Raw genomic sequence first — 24,020 nt, 5'->3', positions numbered from 1 at the left:
ATGAGTCATCCAAAGCAATGTTATCAGCCCTGATACCATATATACAAACAACAAAAACCAGCACATGTTTCTCTGTTTGTGCATATACGTGTGTGTATGCATAATAATAAAAGGTTAACTTGAAGTCCGCTTTAAGGTTGTTAAAGTAGCCAACGTGTCCCTTTTGGCCCTGTACAAAGGCAAGAAGGAAAGACCAAGATCCTAAATTTTGACAGTGGAAGCACAGTAATAAATTTTCCTATTCTGAAAAAAAAAAAAAAAAAAAAAGGTTAACTTGAAGGGGGATGTGGAAAGGGCTGGAGGAGGGAAAAGGAAGAAAAAGGAGGGAAAGTGATGATCATATTTTAAAACCCACTCAATAAAACCAGTGACATGCATGGACTAAAATATGCATATTGCTTATAAAATAAATCATCCTTTAGTTCCAAGGCCAATGCCTTCTGACTTTGGAGGGCACCAGCTACACATGTGCACAGATATACCTGAGAGCAAAACTCATATATACATAAAATCTCAAAAGTAATTTAAAATTAGATTCTAAATGAGTAGAAATATAGAAGCTAAAATGGAAAACAGACCTGAGTTCAAATCCTAGCCCTATCACTTCCTGCTAGACTTCAGGGGACTTTCTAAATTGTCTAAATCCCAGTGTTCTCTTTGGCAAAGTCAGACTGACACCACTTGGAAGTTTGTTTACATGTCCAGCTGTAGCGTGTAGAAGATGAGGACTTGCCCTGTAGAAGTGTTCAATATACAGAATCCTCCAGTGAGAATTCACTTCTGGCACTTCACCAAAGGATGCAAATCTGAAGTCGTAAGCACCAAGTGTGGCTGCTATAAGCCAACAAGGCTTTGCTCAGAATCTGAAGTTCTCATTTCTAGTCAGAACTTATCTACGTTCTTATTTACAAAACGAAATAGCAGTATAAGAAGGTAGAATGAGTGGAGAAGAACTGTTTGTGTAACACCCCTGCTCCGTCTGATCAGAACCAAAGGAAGCTAAGTTTCTTCAGCATCCTAGCAAAAATGCTCTGGGGTGACAACACAGCCCTCCTGTCACAGGGTGCATTTTGGGAAAACTAGAACCATTCTTACCTGAGTCTACATAGATTGTTCTGGTTCTCTTCAGTTTTCCAAGTGGTTTGTACTTTGGTTCAGCACTTCGGGAAGATCGGCACAGAGGCTTTAAACTGATATAAATCAGAATATTTGACTTTTCCTTTTGGGAAAGTTGCTGAAGCATAAACATCACTTAGAGAGATTAGAACAAAGCCATAGGGCGGTCCAGTGAGCATTTGTGGGAGATAAAGGCAATGTTTAATAAAGATCTACAACTTAAAGAAGTGGTCTGTGGAAGCACTTATAGACAACGTTAGTAGATACCAATCATGTACAGCGGGAACCGTCTTAACAGAGTAAAGCCAAACTTGAATCTTTGCTCTTAATGAGCTCTATCCCAAGACAGGAGAAGTCACCCACTGAAACCCAGCATCCAGAGAGTCTAGGAGAGGTGGTGCTTCTCTGTTTAATGGCATTTATTTACCTCTTGCAAGGATCCCACAAAGTTGATCTGATTCCAGAGCCACAAGCTGAAAGCCAGGACACAGAAATAAGATCTGCAGGGGGTCCATCCTCACTGAGGGCTACACTACCTACTTTCCTTCTGCCAGCTTGCTGGAAGCCTTGAGGATCAGAGCCAACACAGCAGATGGTGGCAGCCATGAAGCTCCCAACCTGACTACAGCCAGACTTCTATTTGTCATCTATGTTCTCATGTCTGTGATATTCCCTGGCCCAGTCCCATGTGGCACCTCCAGAATCTGCTGTTACTGCTTCTCTCTGTAGCCGTTTCATGCATTCTCTTTGGGTAACTTTTACCAAGTGAAGGTCACTCTCCACCCACCTACCCACAACAGACTGCCCAATAGAAATGCAAGTTAGGAGTACAGGATAGGATAACAAGCACTCCAAATGATTCTAAGTATATTCCCATTTAAATCTACAAGACAATCTTAAATCTCAGTGATCCGGATTAAGTTCTTAACTCTTGCCTTACTAGCCAGCATGTTGTCTTCTTGACACTACCATGCTTTCTGGCTTCTAACTAACATTTTTAGTCTACTAAAAATGGTGTGAGCTGGCACAAATAACCGTAATACCAAGATAATCTAGTCCCTGCACTAGGTCACTCTAAAAAGATTGTGTTTTTATTTCTGTATTCATGTGTCCATCACGTTTGAGGTCAATATGTTCCATGGAGGTTAGAAAGGGCATTGGGTCGGCTGGAGCTGGAATTAGAGCTAGTTGTGCAGCTTTGGATGTGGGCACTGGGAACCACATTCAGGGCCTCTGGAGAGCTCTTAACCACTCAGCCATCTCTCCAGCTTACCACTTCACATCTTAAGAATTGGCCACTCAGGGAGAGTAGAGGGAGAGAGGAGGAAGGGAAAGGAGTGGAGAAAAATGTATAGCTCAATAAAAACAATAAAAAAGAATTGGCCACTCATAAGTAGATATTATATGTAAAGCAAAGGAAAACCAGACTACAATCCACAGCTCCACAGAAGCTAGGTAACAAGGAAGACCCTAAAGAGGAACACATGGATCTCCCAGGGAAGGGGAGTTAGATGAGATTTCCTGGGTAAACTGGGGACAAGGAGGGTAAAGGGGAGGGGATGGGAAATGAGAACATGAGGGAATGATGGTCAAAGTGGGTAGTGAGAGCAGTGAAAGAGAGATCTTGATAGAGGGAACCACTATGGGGTTAGAGAAATTCCCAAGAATCCACAAGGATGACCACTGCTAAGACTCCTGGCAACAGTGGAGACAGAGCCCAAACTGGCCTTCCCCTGCAATCAGATTGGTGAATACCCCAACTATCATCATAGAGCCTTCATCCAGCAACTGATGGAACCAGATGCAGAGATCCACAATCAAGCACCAGGAATCCAATTGGAGAGAGGGAAGAGGATATATGAGCTAGGGAGGTCAAGATCATGATGGAGACATCTATAGAGGCAGCTGAACCAAGTTTGTGGAAATTCAGGAACTGTAGACTGACAGCTGTGGAGTCTCCATCGCACTGAGCTAGGCCCCCCACATGTGGGAGACAGTGGTGAAGCTTGACTATCTGTAGGGCACTTGGCAGTAGGATCGGGATCTATCCCTAGTGTATGAGTTAGCCTATTGGAGCCCATTCCCTATGGTGGGATGCCCCAACTTAAAGTGCCAGACTTTTTGTTGACTTCCCATGGGAGCCCATACTCGTTGGGAGGAGGGGTGGAGGGGGAGAACTGTGGATGGAATGTAAAATGAAATTAAATAATCAAAGAATCATTGCTTTGGAGTGAAGATGTTACAGTTGGAAAATGAATACAAAAGAAAATGTTTAATTACATGTGGGCTTCTAATAAAGCATAAACAAAATTGGCCACCAGTAACTTCCACTTCCCCTCCTCCTGCCGTCAGAACATGTATCTTCCTTTCCCGTTTGCACGACTGAGCTCTGGCTCAGTCTAGCTCTTATTCCTTGTGCTTCCTTGGTGATTTTTGTCCTTGACAGCCTCCCACCTGTCTAGTCCCAAGAAATCTTTTTTTCCCAAAGTCTGGCATTTGGACAAAACCCAGCATCCTCTCCGGGACTTAAGAAAGTAGCCTGTACCTGCTAAAAGGAAGCATTGTCCTTGTCTCTGGCATAAGGACCCTGGCTCTTCCGTTAACATACACCCGTGGTGCCTATGGCATATCAAGCTCCTAGACACATTCAATCCCTACACTTCAAAGACCTCCACCTCAGTTTCTACTCCTCTCCTCCCAGGTACCCGTTCCTTTGCAAACCCTGGGCAGTGGTGACTCACCGCCTAGACCGCTCCATAGCCTGGAGCCTGTTTCCCACCTGTCTCTCGAAGCTCGGTGCTGAATGTGTTCATTAGTCTCAGGCAGATTTTCAAGCATAGCACTCCCATGCTTCCCAGCCAGAGCCACCAACAGCACACAAGACCCACAAACAGAAGCTACTCACACGTCCATGACCTTATCCACGGTGAGGCCTACTGGAATGACGTTTGGATATGCATTCACTGGACAGATATAGCTCAAAAAATCTTTAATCTAGAAGGAATATAAAATGCATCAGCTATCTCTGATGGGAAATTGAGGTGCCAGTCTATTCCCAGTTCCTAGTATACAGACCAGTTGAGAGGCCTCTCCATGGAAATAAATGAAGAGGGGACAAACAGACACAATGGAGTTGTGTCCAGCCATAAGGAACAAACTATGTCATTTGCAGAAAAATGGATAAAAACCAGAGATCATTGTGTTAGGCAAAATAAGCCAACTCAGGCAAATAGCGCATTTTGTATCATGTGGATACACACATACATGGTACATGTACAGATACGTGATAGGAAAGCGGGAGAGTAACTATGGGACAGGGACTATCAGGAGAGAAAGAGATGCTCTAGTCTGTTTTCTCTCATTTGTGGAAACTAGGTCTAACAATACATAATGGAAACAGATGGGGGACTGTTTCAGGAGAGGAACGAGACCAGTGAGAGGGAGAGGAGGGACAAGGGAGGGTAATGGTGGGCAAAAATGAACAAAGTATGAAGATATATTTGAATGAAAATGTTATGATAAAATTCATTATTTTGTATGCCAACTAAAATATTAATTTAAAAAAGAAAACTGAGGGTGTCAGAAAAGAGAGGTATAGGAAAGGGCAGCAGAGCTTCCTTGTGACCCTGCTTCAGTGCTGGCTGCACGTGGGGACCACCGAGGGACCTGCCAAACAAGACACACGCACTGGCAATGCCTTGGCCTCATTCCCCTAAACGCTCCCTGTGCTGCGCTAAGTGGGAGTCTGGGAACTTGCATAGTTGAACTTTGTTCAGGTTTCTGCTCCACAGAAAGAGCTTGAGTTCCTAATTAATGGAATCTAAAAATGGTGTCTTTTTAAAATTCAACATTCGGGGGGCTGGAGAGATGGCTCAGTGGTTAAGAGCACTGGCTGCTCTTCTAGAGATCCTGAGTTCAATTCCCAGCAACCACATGTTGGTTCACAGCCATCTATAATAAGATCAGGTGTCCTCTTCTGGCCTGCAGGCACACATGGAAGGAATGTTGTATACATAATAAATAAATAAATCTTTAAAAAAAATAAATAAAATTCAACATTCATTTTTTTGTCCAAGGCCAGATGCCTACACATTTGGCAAACCTTCTTCCATGTGAGTTAGAATACAGCTGAATATTGACCATAATAGATACAAGAAAAGAAGGTCTTGTACCTTTTTCTGTGTATAAATAGTCATTACCAGGGCAACTGCATCTTCGAGATCACTTGATTTGCTCTAATACCTATTCTTATGGAATCAAATACCACGCAGTGGCTACCACCTTTGAAGACACCAAACTCTTCTGCACATTACATCTTAGTTTGCAGTTACTAAAGTGAGCAATGCAGTCAAGCCTGAATGCAACAGCACTCAAGGAGTCCAGTAAGACTGGGTCCAGCAGTGATCTCCGGTGGCCCAGGGCCTGCAGGTCTCTCCTAGCAGACAACTTAGGACAACTTGCTTCTGTGCACATTTCTCTAGTGCCAGAGAGAGGACCCCTGACTGATGTGGGATGCCCCTCTGTATGCTGTGAATATGTTTTATTACTATTGGTTAATAAAGAAGCTGCTTTGGCCTATGACAGGGCAGAATAGCGCTAGGCGGGAAATCCAAGCAGAGATAGAGGGGGGGAAGAAGGCAGAGTCTGAGAGACGCCAGCAGCCACCAGGAAAGCAAGCTATGAGATGACAAGCCACAAGCTTTGTGGTAAAATGTAAACTAATAGAAATGGGTTATTTTATGTGTTAAGAGCTAGTTAATAATAAGCCTGAGTTAACAAGCCAAACAGTATGTAACTAATATTAAGTCTCTGAGTGATTATTGTAAACGTAGCTGCGGGACCAGGCGGGACCAGAAACCTCCAGTTATGCCTTACCACAAAGTCTGAAACACTGGGTGTTAAGGTGTCTGAACGCTGTTCACACACAGGTGGATGTGGACAGGGAGCACACACAAGACCGAAGCAGAAGGTGTCCTGAGCAAAGCTGCTAGCCAGTGCAGGCTGCATGTACTCTGAGACACACAGCTCAGAGGAAGTGTTCCAGGCCCTTTGTGTGTGTATGACTCAAAAGACTGCACATACAAAGTCCTTTCATACCAATTCGAAGCAATTACAGTTTAAAACATTCACAAGTATGTTGATTTTTTTTTTTTTTTTTTGCCTCTTCAGAATATAAAACAGAAGAATTCTCCTTGAGAGTTCTACCAGGCAAACCTCACTTATTAGATATTGGTGAGCTGTGACCTCAGTAAGTTTAAGGCTCAGATTCTTCTCTACCGTATAAAGAAGATACCACCTGTGAAATGCTAGTGCCAGTACCCGCTGGCCAGTACCAGGTACCCGGTGAAACATCCAGAGTTGGTAATGACAATACAAAGACTTGGATCCCCTCTTTCCAAAATGGATGGCCAGGGCACAAAGCAATGAGCATCTAACTCTAACTCAAAGGACCAAATGAGGACACAGAGCCCCAGGGATTTCCAGTAACTATGAAAATGGCTACTCTAAACTAAAGGACACCTATTCTTTAGGAACTTTGCACAAACAACTTTTTTATACCTTTAGGGAGGCATGCACACAAAAACCATTACTTGCCTCTAAAGTGCCCACCTTGCACGTATGAGGATCTGAGTTTGATGCCCAGAACCATGTAACAATGCTCGGTATAGTGGCGCACACTGGTAATCCCAGTGCCAGGAAAGCACAGGAGGACCCCTGCCAACGGCCAGTCAGCCTAACTGCTGAACTGCATGCCGATGAGAGACCTGGTGCGGAAGAGTGTGACGGCCTTCCTGAGGACGACACCTGAAGCTGCCTTCTGGCCTCCACCCAGATACACATCCACACTCACCCCTTCCCACACACATGCACACCAACCCCAAAGGCTGCAGTCAGCAGTAGGAGCTGATGGATCCTCTTACCTCACTGTAGGAGGAGTGAAAAGAAAAGCACGCTCTGTATGAGCTCTCTCCTGTCCTAGGGAAAGCAGAACACAAAAGGACACTTAGCAAAACTAAGTGGTACTGTAGGGTTGAACCCCACTTAGGCTGTTTGGGTGTGAAGCCACGTGGATGTGAAGAACTGCTTCTTGGGCCAGGAGGCGACTTCTTCAGACACAGAAACCTTCTGTAGACATTCTAAATAGCCCAAATCAAGGAGGCGTTGCTAAGGAATTGGGATCATTGTGGAGCTGCCTCTGCTGTACCGGTGCTTCTATTCTTTCCAATACCTGTCTGTATTGCAAAGCCCTCAGATGCCTTCAGAGTTCAGCCATCTTGTCTCTCACAGAGGAAGTCCCTGGATATATCAGCAAATGTACTGCCATAGTTTGAAAGAAACATCCCTTCGTTTTAAATAATGTTTAAATGAAAAACATAGTTCCTACAATTGTAACATCCTCTCCCTGGGCTCATGCTGATCTGAGTTTAAACTTCATTAAACACAACACTTCCCCTCTGGGTTTCTGAAGACCAGGCCATCGATCCCTTACCTCACTATCACGTTGGTTTTTCTGGTTCTCTCTCCAAACCACATGGTGGATGGTTTGATGCTGATGGTATGGAGCGCAGTTTTGTTTTTGGAAGTAATCCCACAGGGTAACTTATTCCATTGAAAATACTCCTCTGCCTGAAAACAAAACAGAAACACATTTGTTTTAAATCCTAGCTACATATTTTCAACAAGGCTATTGTAGACTGGCATTCAAAAGCAACTGCAGGTGAGTTTTTGGATATGAAGAAACTGCAGACGCAAGGGAGGAAACGGGTTATTTTAGAATAAATAACCTGGGTGTTCCAATAATGCTGGAAAGTAGGTTTGTACTTACAAAGAGGACTCCTTGGCTTAGTGAGGTGCCACATGGCTGGAAGATCATGAGCTTGAGCCCAGCCTGGACTCCAGCAGCCTAGCCCTATCTACAGTGAAGACTCTCAAGAAAATCAAAAGCAAGCTACTCTTTGGGCTGTGGAGGTGGCCTATGCTGACTGGGGAACAAGCAGGAAGATGGCAAGTCTGAGCCTAGTCCATGCTACAACAGCCCGAATCAGGGCGCAGCGGCAGACCTCCCGGTTTATTATTACATTCTTTTCGCCATCCAAGAGTCTACTGGATGGGTAGCTGCGTATGATTAAATAAATGACGAGAGTTAGACTATGTAGCCTACCTATCGCCAGTTATAGTCATGAGTTAGACTGTGTGGCTACCTATCGCCAGGAATAGTTTCTAACATGCAGCTTTCTTACTGAAAAAAAAAATTCTTTTTGTCTCTGTGTGTGTGTGTGTGTGCATGTGTGTGTATATGTGTGTGTACATATATATATGGGGTGTCCAAGGAAGCCAAAAGAGGGCATTAGATCCCTGGAGTTGGATTTACAGGCAGTTGTGAGCTGGGAACCAAACGCAGGTCCTCTGAAGGAGCAGTAAGAACTCCTAGGCATGGAGTTAATGTGCAGTTCTCTTGCAAAGGCTTCTATTAGAACATTACATGTTGTTGATGAGAAAACGTATTTTCATGCATAGTTCTTAAGGGTTTGGGCACATGAAGCAGTGCTATTATGTTCTGCAACAGTGGTCTACATATATATTTATGTTACTGAGGGTTCTATGCTCAGAGAGCTCAAATTTTAGGGGAAAATTGTGACCAGGCACATAATTGTATTTGAAGGTAACTAATTCAACTGTCATTTTTTTTTTTCAAGACAGTTTCTCAGTAGCTATAGAGTCAGTCCTGGAACTCACTCTGTAAACTAGGCTGGCCTCAAATTCACAGAAATCCGCCTGCCTCTGCCTCCAGAGTGCTGAGATTAAAGGCGTGCGCCACCACCACCTGACTCTGTTGTCTTAATTAAATGTCAAAGACAGTAGTTGAAGCTGGGCAATGGTGGCGCATGCCTTTAATCCCAGTACTCAGGAGGCAGAAGCAGATGGATGAACTGTGAGTTCGAGATCAGCCTGATCTATAAAAGTTAGTTCCAGGACAGCTAGGGGTGTTACACAGAGAAACCCTGTCTCACNAAAAAAAAAAAAAAAAAAAAAAAAAAAAAAAAGACATTTTAGTTGGGAAAAGGATGGAAATCAGGGGGAGGGGGAACAGAGAATATGAAGAGCAAATGTAACTAAAAACATATTGTATAGGGTTGGAGAGATGGCTCAGAGGTTAAGAGCACTGGCTGTTCTTCCAGAGATCCTGAGTTCAATTCCCAGCAACCACATGGTGGCTCACAACCATCTGTAATGAGATCTGGTGCCCTCTTCTGGCATCTGTGTATATAATAAATAGATAAATAAAGATTTATTTTTAAAAAATATATATTTTATAGATATAAGGAAGTGCAGGGAAAAGGTGTATTATCAAAGGAAAACAAACGTCTGTTGAAATAAGAGCGGCGGCGGGGCTGCGTCCCCAACACCCCAGCCGCCTGGCTAGCTTATGCCCAAAATAACAACACACAAACTGTATTCATTTAAGAACTGCTTGGCCCATGAACTCTAGCCCTTACAGGCTAATTCTCGCACCTGGACTAGCCCATTTCTAGTGATGTGTGTAAGCACCCCAAGGTGCGCTTATCGGGAAGATTCTAACCTATGTCCATCCTGGGTTGGAGTTGCCTGGGAGAGCAGAGCCTGGTGTCTCTGCTCCAGAGAGCAGAGCTGTCGAGTCTACCCGGGAGAGCTGAGTATGGAGTCTCTGCTCCAGAGAGCAGAGCTGTCGGGTCTCTCCAGGAGCAGAGCAGAGTCTGACCTCACTTCCTCTTCCTCCTGTTTACTCCTCCCACCTATTTTTTAACCTATCAGGGCCAAGGAGTTCCTTTATTGCTTAACCAATGAAATCAACAGATTGATATATGACACTCCCACATCAAACGTCAAAGGCAAACTCAAAATGGAAGGCTGGTAACTCAAGGGTTCACAGTAGAAGTACAAAGAAAAACTGTGACAGTGAGCAGCAAAGACACCTGAGGCGCTTCCTTGGGCTTCCACCACTATGGTATCGCCTTCAGAGTTGGAAGGAGGTTATACCTAGATATTTAAGTGAGTAGAAGAAAATTACAGTTTTTTAAAAAAAGATTTATTTAATTATGTATACAGCATTCTACCTGCATGTGCCCCTGCAGGCCAGAAGAGGGCACCAGATCTCATTACAGATGGCTGTGAGCCATCATGTGGTTGCTGGGACTTGAACTCAGAACCTCTGGAAGAACAATCAGTGCTCTTAACCTCTGAGCCATCTCTTCAGCCCGAAAATTATAGTTTTCAAGCATACACCTGTCTTAAGTCTCAGAAACAAGTAGCAATGCACTGTGAACATGTTTACTTAAATTATAAGCTCGACATAGTATCACCCTGGCCTCCACATTGTATCTCTCTATCCACAGACCAGTGCGGCTCTCAGACCTCATCAGAGAAGTTTCTGTGTGCAGTGGACGGTGGCGGACACAAAAACTCACAGCTGGCCGAAATGCAGGGAGTGAGTGTGTGGGTGGTGCCCAGCCACGAGACGTCTCTAACACATCGCCACCCCCGAAGCTCAGGGGCCATGGTGGAAGTGGGCACAGAAAGACAGAAGAGCCAGAGGTTCTGGGGACAGGAGCCAAACTGTCTTCTAGCCATGGCAGAACTGCTGCACACATGAACACAGAGCGGGAAAGTTCCCGAGCAGACCCTGCTCCTGAGGAGCTATGGACAGATGATGCCTTCCGGAAGACGGGGAGTCAGTTTTCTTTAAGGGTGTGGCTTCTGGCAGGTCAGCTGTGTCCAGTGGATGGCCCCACACCCAGGAAAATATGGGCAGCACAAACTGAACTCTACGGGTTATTAAAACTGACAAAAACAACAGAGCACACGCAGGTGGATGAACAGGGAGAAGTGGGTGGATCTGGGAAGAGTAGAGGGGACAAATATGACCAAAATTGATTGCATGCATTTTTCAAAGAATTAATATTTGCTTAAATTACAGCTAGCACAGATTAATAACTTCATTACAAATAAATCTCCATCTTCATGTAGAAGGAGCCATTTTCTGTACGAATTTAAGAATCTGTGTGTGTTCCTCATTATGAGGCACGTGCTCATGGAATATAGGTATGTATAACTGCACGACCTCCAGCTAACGGCTTAGGATCGTGAAGAGTTCCGAAAGGGAATTTCTGAGCTGCCTTCTTGATCTCAATCTCTCAGGTCCCACAAAGAACAGGACAGATGTTTCTCAGTACCTTTGGGTGGCGGCAGGCATGGATTTGGGTGTTTCGGTCCATGGTGAGATGGTGGAGGATATCAGGCATGTTTCTAAACATATCCATCTTGTCCACATGAACCTGTGTATAAGAGCAGGTAGAAGAAGCACATTGTTTGAAATGCAGTCCTAAGAGGACACACATTCCAGAGGACACTGTCCAGTTAGTGGATGAATCTTTTCTCTTGCAGTCTCGTTCTGGGCTGTGGTGTCCCTAGGCAAAGGACACATCCCATAGATTGCAGCTGATACTGCTAATACTGTCCTTCAAGAATCATTTGGTTCCTATTGAATATGCATCTCCAGGATGTCAAACAATTCTAAACTCTAGCACTACAGCAGACGCCAAAGCCAACAAAGACAACCAAGAAGCTCCCACTGGGCTGGTGAGATGGCTCACTGGGGGCAAGTGTGGGCTAAAGAAGCTGTGGCCCTGAGTTCCATCTCTAGAACCCACTTAGAGGAGGGAGAGAAGCAACTGTAACATGTTCTGTGTGGCATGCATGTTACCACTTTAATGGCACACGACAGGCCACACAGGACAGCTGGTGTGGGGGGAAAAAAAGCAGGACCCAGATTGTCCTGCCACATAGAACTTCACACGGCAAAGAGGAGAGAAAGATCCAGAAAAACAAATACTCAAATGTGGCTGACCTGGAGAAATTTAAGGCTAGTAACAGTTTAAAGTATTAAAACCAATTATGTCACTTTTACTCCAAGCTTGTCTTCTGGGTCTTTCAAAGCAGATGATATTAGTGCCTAAACTGTTATTAGGATCATGAAACAAAATTAAAACTGTAACACTCTCATGTTGGTGTGAGACTAACAAACACACAGAAATAATGTCAATTACTGTGCTGGCTGCTGCTAAGGCAGGGTGCAGAAAGAACTTAGGCACAACTGCTTACCCGATTGGCCTGTTGGACTTAGAGCTGATTTACTTATGAGCATCGGAAGGAAAGATAAGAGATCGGGTTGAGGGGGCAGTCAGGAAACATTGATTTGCAAGCATAAGGAACTAAGTTTGGTCCCCAAAACCATGCAAAAAATCTGGCTATGGTGGCCTGAGCTTGTGATCCCAATTGGGAGGTGGGACAGGAGGATCCCTGGGGCATACCTCTAGCCAGTCCACCTACTGGGTTCCAGGCCAATGAGAGACTGTCTTTAAACACAGAATCAGAGCCATGCACTGCACAGAGCCAATGAGAGACTGTCTTTAAACACAGAATCAGACCCATGCACTGCACAGACACAGACACACAGAGAAAACGGAAGTCAGTATGGTGATGCTTCTATTATCGCAGCACTCAGAAGACTGAGGCAGGAGGATCATGAGTTAGAAGCCAGTCTGGCTACAGCGTGAGTTTCAGACAGACCTGGGCAATGCAACCCTTTCTCCCAGGAAAGATGAAAGAAAACAGTGAACGTGCCATTCAGGCTCTCTGAGGAGGAGGGGGAGGGCTAGAGTGAACCGTGGGAGAGAATCGGAATAGCGGTGACCAGGAAGGCAGCCGCAGATCGTCCCTGAGGCACCGAGTTGGAAACCTCACCACTTTTTCTTTGTAAACTCCTGATCTCTGCCAAAGGGATGTAAGGAAACTCTGGGGCCACCATCAAAAGCTTCTCCCTGAAGCCTCCCTGCCCCCCACTTCTCCCTCCAGGGTTCAGAGCTGTGGCTTCCACTCTTTACATACCCCTGGAATTACCCCAAATACCCCAAATAACTGCCACCACTGCACATCAGAGAGACAGAGTATGAAGAAGAATTTAGAGGACAGGTAACGCAGATGAGTGTGTGTGTGTGTGCGTGTGTGTGTGTGTGCGTGTGTGCGTGCGTGTGTGCGTGCGCGTGCGTGCGTGTGTGTGCGTGTGCGTCTGTGTGTGTGTGTCTGTGTGTGAGTGTGTGTGCGCGCGCATACGTGTGAATATTATCACTACCATAATTTTAGACCCCAGATAAAACCAAATCTTTCTCAAAATGGATAATTAATGTCTTTACATCAAAATATTTGGTTAGAAGAACTTCCAGAAATAGACCTGGGAACTGGAAAGGAGAGACAGACATTTATAGAGAGTGAAGGTTAGAGATAGAACCCAGGGCCTTGTGCATGCCAGGTGAGCGCTCTGCCACTGAGTCACATGCCCAGCAAAACCAGATCATTTTAACAGTGCTGAAGTACACTGTGGGTCACTGTTAGGGCCTGGGCACAGATTTGTCATCGGTGGATCTGTATTTAATAGCACACAACTACAAATGTCCACCTGGTCCCAATGTTTCATTTTGTTCAGTGATTATCTCAAATCCATCTTCTCTCAGGCACAAAAGTTACAGACACTTTTGAGTACCCTGGAGGAGGAGGTGCATGCTCAACAGCCACCACACATACCCCAGGCTCTTCTGCCCTGGGTCTGAGCGGCCAGCATCAAACATCTGGGAAAGAGTGGTCGAAATGGACAAGTGGAAACTCCCACCATGCCTAGCACTGACCCATTGACTAGCTCCAAGTTAATGTTCTTCATGTGCTGTTGGCCATGAGTCAAAGCAGGAAATACGATTTCCATAGCAACCTGATCAGCACACAATCAAGGAGAAATCCATATTCATATGTATATGTGTTTCCAACCAGTTAAGTAAATGTTCATTGTCAATACCTAAGCTGCAAGCAATACAGCCAGGTATCACTGGATATCACTGGGTTCAAATTTACTTTTGATACTGGTCACAACTGCTATATTTATTTTATAACCCACACTTTGGGGAAAAATACTTTGCCCCTGGGGCATATTTTTGAGATGTTTTGAGCCCTTTTATGAGGATATGTACCTATAAAGATGAGGTGACTTCTAAGAGGCAGCTGTGTTTTGGCAGGATGCTCCAACCCCCCACACCCCATCTTCAGTTATTTGGGGAGGAGTAGGGAAAGGAGTAGGGGAAGGGAATAAGGAGGGGCAAGGCAAGGAAGGGGGGCTAGGAAAAAAGAGAGGTACCTGGACTCCCAGCTCCTCACTCAGGTTGGTGAACAAATACTCATAGCCATAAGCTGCTTTACAGTTCAGCCACACAGCGTGGTGTGGACTCCTAGTGATCCAGCTCCGAACCAGCTCCAAAATTCCCCTCAAGCACTCCTCCTAGATGGCCAAAGGGGGAAAAAAGATACTTTGAAGGAACTCATTAACCTTTCTCCTCTTCAACATTCAGAGGCAACTGCTTCCCAAAGGGATAACTGCTGTAATAGCCTACACCAGCCATTCCAACAAGACAGGTGGCTACATTCCCAGCTCACCACCCCAGGCAGCCCCATCACCCAAGGCAACCCCATCACCCCAGGCAGCCCCATCACCCCAGGCAGCCCCGTCACCCCAGGCAGCCCCGTCACCCCAGGCAGTCCCATCACCCAAGGCAACCCCATCACCCCAGGCAGCCCCATCACCCCAGGCAGCCCCGTCACCCCAGGCAGCCCCGTCACCCCAGCAAACATACACGACTTGGAATTTGATAAAACCTTGGGTCACAGAATGTGGTGTCTAAATATACACTTTGGATGTCTTTTACTCTGAGAAGAAGAAAAAAATACTGTTAGCTATTTCATGGGACATAATTGTGTATAAAATGATGTAGAACCTGAGTTATTTTCAAGTGTGTGCCACTCCACTTCCAAATCTATTGTCCATCAATTCCACTGGAACAATATTCATCCAATAAAATACATATTTATGAGCTAGTTGGTGTTGGCACACACTTGTAGTCCCAGCACTCTGGAGGCAGAGGCAGGTGGGTCTCTGTGAGTTCAAGGCCAGCCTGGTCTACAGAGCGAGTTCAGATTTTGGAGCAGAGAAATGACTCTGTGGGTAAAGACACCGATCACCAAGCCTGACAACCTGGGTTCCATTGCCAGGGCCCATGTGGTGAAACGGGACCCACTCCCACAAATTATCCTCTGACCTACACACACACACACACACACACACACACACACACACACACACACTCTTATTCAACCTGCACAGACAAGAATTATAGAAGGTCCTCTACCTGCCCCCAGAGTGCAGAAGCTCCATTCTAGAAGCTTCTCCTTTTGCCAGTCTGAAGTCTCCTGTGTATAAGACAGTTCCATTACTGCCCTGGAATAAAAACCTGAAAAATAAATGTATCTCAGTAACTTCCAAATAACAAAGTCCTAAGAAAGCTAAAATGGCAGCAAAGGCCTCCTGCCAAACATATGCCTTACAAGGTAGTGTTAGAATTTTGGCAGGGCTAAGTCCTGGTGACTAGCACTTTTCCCCATGAGGAGCAAAAATAAATACGATAAAATATGATCAAACAGGATGGGAACATTACTGAATCTGTCCTAGGCATGGCCTGGAATATTCTAGCACTTCCTAAATATACACTCAAATCATTGCATTCCAGAGAGAGAAACATCTCCGTGATACGACAGAGCTGAGACACAGAGGAAATCCCAATTTAAGGCATGTACACCAAGAAAGCCACATTGCATGGGGTCTTCATCTCGGTTTCCCAAGCTCAATTCTGAAGAAAAGATTAAAGACACTGCCAGAAAAAGGAAATCTATCTCTGTACACATACTACCCTTTAATTGCTAAAAAGTTATCTCTACAAACATAATACATACTTATATAAGAAGAAATGGGAACAGAGGGGCCCCTTACATAACTGATCCTGGGCAGTGACCAGCTGGTAAGAGAGTCACAACAACCTCTTCCTTCTAAAAAAAAAAAAGAAAAGAAAACAATAGTACAAAAATAGTACAAAAGTCATCATGATAAAGTTTACTTTTCAGCCTTAAATTTAGAGCTAGTACTTCATGGATGTATTGTTTAATAGTAAATAAGACTGTAGGCCTTAAAACAAAGCAAAGCCCAATCTAAATGACACCAAGGGCTAGGGGCATTTGCCTGTTTTCTGGCAGCCAAGTTAGTATTTGCTCTGTAGTCTGTTATAACATCATCATATGTGGCTCCGCAGTGTGGAACTCAGGAGGTGACCATTTAGATGCTAGAACATAGGGTGTATTCTTCATCAATTTCATCCTGGTAGAGCCAGGTTTGGGTAGCAGGGGGGACAAGGAGGGAGGAAGAGGGAGAGAATAAGGGAAGGAGAGCAAGCCTGAATTTTTGCAAGTGTGACCTGGGAGGGATGTTACATTGGCCTTGCCGCCTGCAGATGCTTCCTCCAGGCCCAGCACTGAGCACCGGGCAGGCTCTTGTTGGGGTCTTGCTGTACCACTTGTCTGTGCTGTGCCTCTTACATGCCTTGTCTGTGACCTGGCTTTTGTGCAGTGTGTCCCCAGCCCCAACCTGGAGACCCCCGTTGAAAGGGGCCTGCAGGATGAGTACTGTGAGAGGAGGCTGAGGGATTATTGCTGAGCAGTGAACCATTGCAGACAGAGCTCTGCCTGCTCCTCTTGAGAGCCGGGGAGTCAGTGGTGCCCAGCAGGCTCTGTCTTAAAAGGACAGTGCCACGTACAATGTGATGAGCTGGGACCGGGCTGCACCCACTCCTTTTTTCTGTTAATAATAGCATTATTACAGTATGGGTAGAGAACCCCAGCAAATAGGGATCAAAACACTCACAAATGTTGTGGTTGTTTTTCTAAAAATTTACTTCATTCATAAATTATTGTTTATGAATAAATGAACATTCTAAATGAAAGAGAAAGTTAAAGAATCATTTTAGCACAAAGAAAAAATACAAAATACGTATAGTTACCTCACCTGATGCCTCGTCAACTAAAGCTATCTGGGTAGGAGTTTCAATTTCAATTGCTATCTGGAAAGAGATTAAGTGAGGACGTTATAGACTCCACGTAAGCATTTGTGATTTCAGTAAAATCAGTAATTTAAGAAAATGGCATAACAAAACAAAAATACCTTTAATAGCTCAGTGTTACAGCACTTGCTTAGCGTGTATAGGCCTTAGGCTCCAGGCTCAGCACACACACACAGAGCACATATACACACACTCAACACATATACTAAGTACACACACACATACACTTAGTACATACACACACACAATACAGTGCAATACAGTAATCTCACATATGCACACTCAGTACACACCCACCCACCCACACACACACACAGTAACTGGGGACAAATGTTAAAACATCCCATTTACAGATGAAAAGCATCAGCTCATGCTGCATCATGAAACCACTGGGCTGGAGACTGTTTTGAAGAGATTTTGGAGACCTTTCATTTTCTTCACTTTTCCTATCTGCGTGTGCATGGATGTGGGACATTAAGCACGCCACCGCTGAGCTGCAGCACCAGCTCTAGACAGATTTCCCTGTAGGGGACAAATGCGTACAGCCATTGTATCTGGCATGAACAGTCTTGGGATTGTTTCTAGGTGAACCTGAGCCCTGAGGTCGTCCTTTGTATTCAGTCAGTGATGTTTTTCAGAGACTTAAGGTGTTTCTGAAGGAGCTCTACAGTACTTTGGTCACAAGAGGGTCCTGGACGTTTTGTATTACTGTGCACATGATGAGGACTATGAAGCTGCAGGGGTGTGATATAAATATGCTTCTCTGTGGCTGTTTGAGGTTCAGTTCATCGAGGCTGAGCCTCCCTGCTGCCTCAGAGCCCCATTACATCCTGGAGTGACCCTCTTTCTCTGATCATCCTGGTCCTCAGAACAGCGACACCTCGTTGGTGAGTATGTGTTCCTGTGAACATGCATGTGCGTATGGAAGCAGAGGCTGACGTCAGGTGTCTTCCTCCATGACCTTTTCCTTCTTCCAGGCAGGGTCTCACTAAACCTGCAGTTGGCCAGTGAGCAGCAGCCATCCTCCTCTCTCCAATGCCCCAGCGCTGGGCTCACAGGGTTTATATACTCCCCTGAGTCAAGGGCCAATGTGACCATAACTCACGCAGTACCAAAGCAGGCGGCCAGCACTAATCGAGGCTGCAAGGAGATGCTGACATGGCTTGGCTGCCCTCCCGGGCCCTAGATGCCTTTGTGAATTCCAGCTTATGTCTTTTCTTCCCCACTTCCTGACTGCCTCAGACTAAGGGCAGCGGTACAGCCTGGTCTAGAGGCGGAGGGAGAGCAGTGCAGTTGCTGTGACACATCGGCAAGGGACACTCAGCTGCCGCGACTCATCTGCAGGGGACACTCAGCTGCCGCGACTCATCTGCAGGGGACACTCAGCTGCCGCGACTCATCTGCAGGGGACACTCAGCTGCCGCGACACATCTGCAGGGGACACTCAGCTGCCGCGACACATCTGCAGGGGACACTCAGCTGCCGCGACACATCTGCAGGGGACACTGACATCCTTCAGTGGGCAGGGGGATAGACACACATGACGAAAGGCTACTCCTAGCACGGGATCTTCTGGGTGCAGCACCCAAGCAGGGTGAAAGGGGCTGATGTGGCTTTAGAGGCAGCAGATGTTGGCAGCTGTTTTTATTGAAACATAACGTTCACACAGACTTATTGGGTACAGAACAATAGTCTGGTTTGTATGTGTCGTGATCAAATTGAGTTATCAGAATTCCGTCCCCTTAACTATTCATCATCCCATTCTTTGCGAATCATTGGATTCCTTATTATCACAGACTGTTGGAGGCTCAGTCTGTACACAGTTGTTCTTGTCTTGTTTCCTTTTTTAAAAATATTGTTCACATTTAGGGGATTATTGTGGAGTAGAGGGAAAGTGAGCATACACGCAGAGGTCAGAAGCTCACTCAGAGTTCGATCTCTCCTTTCTACCATAGAGGTCCCGGGGTCAAACTCGGGTCATTAGGCTTGCTGGCAAGTCCTTTCCCTCTGAGCCACCTCACAGGCTCTTGTCTCATGTTCTGTTTTGTAGCACCGGGGACCAAACACACTAGGCATGCACCACCTCTGAGCTACGCACCTGGCTGCTGTGGTAAAGAAGCTGGCAGGGGCTTGCTTTGATCTGGCCATTTTTGGCAGAGGCATGCCAGGGGTGGGGCAGGGAAGACAGAGGAGCCGGGGCTTGAAAGCTGCCACCTGTCAGACAAGACACTACCCTTCGTGCAGACGTCTGACAGTTACTTAAAGCCTGCCCTCCACAGCAATCCTAACCCCAACCCCACCATGCTCTACAGTGGACATGACAGATTCCAGCAGGCATCACTTTGAGCGAGAGGTATTTTGTTGACGGCATATATGTTCATGTCCTCTTGAGCTGCAGCGGATGATCCTCCGTGGATCTTTCGGTTCTCTGGCCTTTTGTTTGGCTGGCTTCTGTGGCCTTCAGTTCTACTCCATATGATGGAAAACCGCTACACTGGCACTTTGGGTTTCTGTTTGATTTATGCTGTTCCTTCCCTTTCGTTTCTTCTTTCTTTTTAAAATCTATCCTTTTGCTTTATCTAGATCTAGGTTAGTATTGGCCTGTCTTTGAGCTTTCTTAATGTTTCTCACCTCCACTGAGAACTCTGCTCCTCCTTTAGATACTAAGGTTCACAACAGGACTTTGTCTGCCGTGTTTACATTTACGTGTACAGCATAAAATTTTCTTTTGACTACCTTCTGGAGGAGATCCATTTCATTTTTACAGAATAAGAGTTATCCATGCTGGGTCAGGCATGGTGGCACATACATTTAATCCCAGCACTTAGGTGGCAGAGGCAGGTGGATCTCTGAGTTTGAGGTCAGCCTGGACTATATAGCAGATTCCAGACCAGTTAAAGTTACATAGCGAGATCCCCCCCTTCTCTCTCTCTCTCTCTCTCTCTCTCTCTCTCAAATTATGCATTCTAGATCTCATTCTTTTTTTGTCATGTAGGTCAAGTGTAAGACCTAAAGCACATTCTCGCGGAACAAGAAACAACCAGTTGCTGACTCCTAAACCGCTAAATTACACAGCAAATACCACTGTTCTAACTAATGGTGAATCTATAATGTGTGAAGAAAGGAGTTTTGAATAATTCCAAAGAGTTTTTCAAAAGGATGCCTCTAAAAATACTCCCCATGTCTACAACAAAGTAGTGCTATGCAAAAATTACAATTTTAAAATTATAAGTGACTTACAATTCGTTTTTCCCAGAATTTGTACTTTGTGCTAGTTAACAGCAGCTCCTTGGTAACTGGAGAACAGTACAGGAAAACCTTCAAACTGAAAGCAAAACAAAACAGAATGGAAGAAAAGCTGTTTGAGCAGAATTCACAACAAGTCCCTTTAGTGGGTCAGCAATGCATTTCACGGGCTATGATCTTTCTCCAGTAAATCACAATCAGTTAACAGGGAAAGTGTGAGGGCAGTGGCTGCCATGATTTGGCTATAAAAGCCCCTCTAAAACCCACGTGCTAAGGCTTGGTGTCCAGGACAGTGTTCAGAAAGAGGCGGGGCTTTGGAGGTACGGAAGGCCTCTGACGGATTAACCCTGTGATGGAGTCATGAACCAATATGACATTACTGGTGGCGGGGCTAACGGGGGACGTCCCTGGGGACACATCCTTGATGGGTAGACCTTATCCCTGGTCCTCCCTGTCTCTTGCTTTCTGCTTCATGGCAGGAGGGACCAGCATTCTTCTGCCATGTCTTTTTGCCACATTTCTGCCTCACTGGGAGCCTAAGAGCTCTGGAGCCAGCCAATCACAGACGAAAACCAGGAAGCAAAGTAGATCTTCCCTCAGGCGCCTCACCACAGCGACAAGCTGGCTAACAAAGTACCGGTATACCATCACCCATTTCAGTCCCATCACCATGCAGGGTCCTCCCCTCCCTAAGAAGCGCATCCCTTCTCTTCTGTTGAAACCATGTGCTGGGGGCTTAATGTGTAGCCTAGCAAATGAGCCCCCATCATGAAAAGAGGAAAAAAAATAAAGCTTGTATGTGGTCAGGTATAACTAGGAAGGACACCACCAAATGTTAAGTTATTCTAGGAAACAGAGAGGGTGCTGGGAACAGAGGATTCTGCTTTTTGCTTCATATAAACCTACTTTTCTGTGTGTGCTGAAGAGCAAAGCCAGAGCCTTGCGTAGCCGGTCACGCGCTCTACTCCTGAGCAGCACCTCCGGTCCTTGTATTTACATTTCTAGTGAACAGATACGAATTTCTATGAAATTCTAAAAATGTCATGGTATAGTTTGGTGATCAGGAATACACTCCACGCTGAATTATATTTCCACACACTGTATACTCCATCTGTTTGCATTCTTTGAGGCACATAAGCCAGGGCTACATGGTGAGACTGTGTCTCGAACACACCTATCCACACCCACACATTTCCACCCTAATGGGAGCGGCTTATGAGCCCTCACTTTGAAATGGGCAGATCTCTGTAACTGCCTTGACTACAGAATATGATGGAAGTAATTGCAGGACTCTTTTTGTTTTAGTACAAAAGTATTTGTATTTAAAATACAAATACTATATTCTTTTTTAATATAAAACCAGCACATGGTTTTAACATAAGAGAAGCGATGGGCTTCTTAGGGAGGGGAGGACCCTGCATGTCCCCTCCTCCTGCTCAATGACAGGTCTGAAATGGGTGGTGGTATACTGGTACTTCGTTAGCCAGCTTGTCACTGTGGCGAGACACCTGAGAAAAACCACTTCAAAGGGGGAACATTGACTTTGCTTAAAGTAGATTTTGTTTTAATGCCACGATCTACGTTGAGATAGGCTTTCTCTGTGTAACAGCACTGGCTGTCCTGAAACTCACTATGTAGATCAGGCTGCTCTCAAACTCACAGGAATCTGTCTGCCTCTGCCTCTCCAGTGCTGGAATTACAGAGGCACGTCACCACACCTGGCAACTGCAAGACTGTTAAAGCTTGCTCTCCAGACAATATGCCTGCCTCCTGACTCTCCCTTGAGATTGGTTTTGTTTATTTTGACAGGGTCTCACTATGTCATCCTGGCTAACCCGGAACTTACTATGTAGACCAGACTAGCCTCAAACTCACAAAGATTTGTCTGTGCCTCTGCCTCGCGAGTGCTTGGACTAAAAGCCTACTTCACCATAGCTCTCCCGGGTTAAAGAAGCCTCTCAGAGACAGGCAAGCTCAGAAAGGCAGCTATTCTAGGCTTTGTTGCTGTTACATGCTTCCTTCCAAGTTTCAGACACTCGAGTCTTCAGATTTCAGTCCCACCTGATGCCAGGCAGGCAGAAAGGAGCAATCCCCACTGGACACAATTCCGGATGCAGAGGAACTGAGAGACTGGTATTATCTTAAAACACTCAGTTACAAGGCAATGCTACACGGCCATAGATAGCTGATACGTAGGCTCTGACAATCAGGCAGACCTGGATAAAAACCTGGTCTTGCCACTCACTGGACCTATGACACTGAGCAACTCATTTAACCTGTTTGGCTTCTTAGTATCCTCATCTGTAAATCAGGAATAACAACAGTACCTATTAAAGGTTATCAAGAGGTTCTGATGGGGATAACAGCTCCACCTGGACTACTGCAGTCTCAATCTCCACCATGCCTGGCCCATCACAGCAGCCGGGCATCCTGTTAGTCTAGGATTCTCCAACAACCACTCATATACATAAACATACACACAAAAATGAAAGCAAACAGAGCCACTACAAATGTCTGTTACCCTGGCACCTTCTGGCTTCTGTGGGCACTGCACATATGTGGTATGCATATATACTATATTCACAGGCAAAAACAAGCATTTACATGAAACAAAAATAATGAAGTTTTGAAAAATGTTTAAGAAGATTTTTTAATCTATAGAGTATATGATCCTATTTACTTATTTTTGTTTGTTTTTGACAAGTTCTTACTATGTAACCCAGGCTGGCCTTGAACTCACAACCCTCTTGTTTCCTCAGTGTGGGGGTTACACCAGCACGTCAAGTCTTCTACTTATATAAAATTCAAGAATAACCAAAGTTGAACCACCATGACAAAAGGTCAAAACAGGAATTAGTTCTGGGAGAAGGAGCAGCAGTGATAACACAGGGTTCCTGGGATATTGGTAGTAGTGTTCGATTTCTTATTGGTAGGGAAGCTAGACAGTGTTTATACAGGCTTATCAGGCTACCCCTTAAGGTGGAAGTACTGTTCTGTCTAGGTGCTATCTCTTAGTTAAGATGGCTACTTATACGCAAATAAGTAACAAAAATCAATTACCTGCATTCCAGCCTTCTTTTCATGGAAGGAGCCCTCAATCCTTTCATGTGATCTACAAGGAAAATAATCAGAAATCATAAACACATTTTGTTTCACTTTTTAAAAAGAGGATTCGTCGGCCCACGACAGCTGGGCTGTCTTTGTGAGCTTCCTATTGAGAGACATAACATAAGGCTCACTGTTATGAGCAAATTGATCCCACAGGACAATGTTTTGGAGTACAGAGCAGGAACCACTAAAAGTTGTCCACCTGAGCAGATGAAAACAAGCCCCACATGGCTGAGGAGACCGAGGCAGGCAAGTGCTATGTGAACTGATTTGACGACACCAAGGATATGAGAACTCTGCCAGATAACCTAAAAAAGTGATATAAGAAGAAAAATGAGGGGCTGGAAAGATGGCTCAGAGGTTAAGAGCACTGGCTGCACTTCCAGAGGTCCTGAGTTCAATTCCCAGGAACCACCTGGTAGCTCACAACCATCTATGAGATCTGGTGCCCTCTTCTGGTGGGCAGGCATACATGCAGACAGAACATTATATACATAATAAATAAATTAAAAAAGGCTGTGAAGAAGA

The 24,020-nt window shown here is 45.2% G+C and overlaps 2 protein-coding genes across 7 annotated transcripts in view; one reads left to right on the top strand and one right to left on the bottom strand.

Moving 5' to 3' along the window:
• Nucleotides 1–11,321, top strand: part of Suv39h2 (SUV39H2 histone lysine methyltransferase) — a 38,423-nt gene extending 27,102 nt beyond the window's left edge. For both annotated transcript variants that reach the window (XM_050150544.1, XM_050150541.1), the window contains exon 6: nt 10,491–11,321. In XM_050150544.1, coding sequence (XP_050006501.1) covers nt 10,491–10,747 — 257 coding nt within the window. In that variant the 3' untranslated portion in view covers nt 10,748–11,321. The remainder of the gene's footprint in view (nt 1–10,490) is intronic.
• The window catches only part of Dclre1c (DNA cross-link repair 1C), a 31,312-nt gene that overhangs the window by 6,317 nt on the left and 975 nt on the right, over nt 1–24,020 (bottom strand). The window contains exons 2-14 of one of the 5 annotated variants that reach the window (XM_050150533.1): nt 23,445–23,496; nt 21,291–21,385; nt 20,379–20,463; nt 17,079–17,138; nt 16,019–16,074; nt 15,381–15,482; nt 14,829–14,901; nt 14,336–14,476; nt 11,328–11,429; nt 7,607–7,743; nt 7,038–7,092; nt 4,022–4,110; nt 1,096–1,190 (exon numbers count right to left, since the gene is read on the bottom strand). In XM_050150533.1, the coding sequence (XP_050006490.1) occupies nt 1,096–1,190; nt 4,022–4,110; nt 7,038–7,092; nt 7,607–7,743; nt 11,328–11,429; nt 14,336–14,476; nt 14,829–14,901; nt 15,381–15,482; nt 16,019–16,074; nt 17,079–17,138; nt 20,379–20,463; nt 21,291–21,385; nt 23,445–23,450 (1,096 nt within the window). In that variant the 5' untranslated portion in view covers nt 23,451–23,496. Of the gene's footprint in view, nt 1–1,095; nt 1,191–4,021; nt 4,111–7,037; nt 7,093–7,606; nt 7,744–11,327; nt 11,430–14,335; nt 14,477–14,828; nt 14,902–15,380; nt 15,483–16,018; nt 16,075–17,078; nt 17,139–20,374; nt 20,464–21,290; nt 21,386–23,444; nt 23,497–24,020 lie in introns of those variants that run through there. The other 4 variants (XM_050150536.1, XM_050150532.1, XM_050150534.1 and 1 more) reach the window with 4 other exon arrangements.

This window comes from Alexandromys fortis, unplaced genomic scaffold, assembly GCF_014885135.2.
Source record: "Alexandromys fortis isolate MF-2015 unplaced genomic scaffold, M_Fortis_MF-2015_v1.1 scaffold_69, whole genome shotgun sequence".
Taxonomy (NCBI): Eukaryota; Metazoa; Chordata; class Mammalia; order Rodentia; family Cricetidae; genus Alexandromys; species Alexandromys fortis.
Note: the sequence above shows the minus strand (reverse complement) of the source record. Positions and strands in the feature narration are given on the sequence as shown.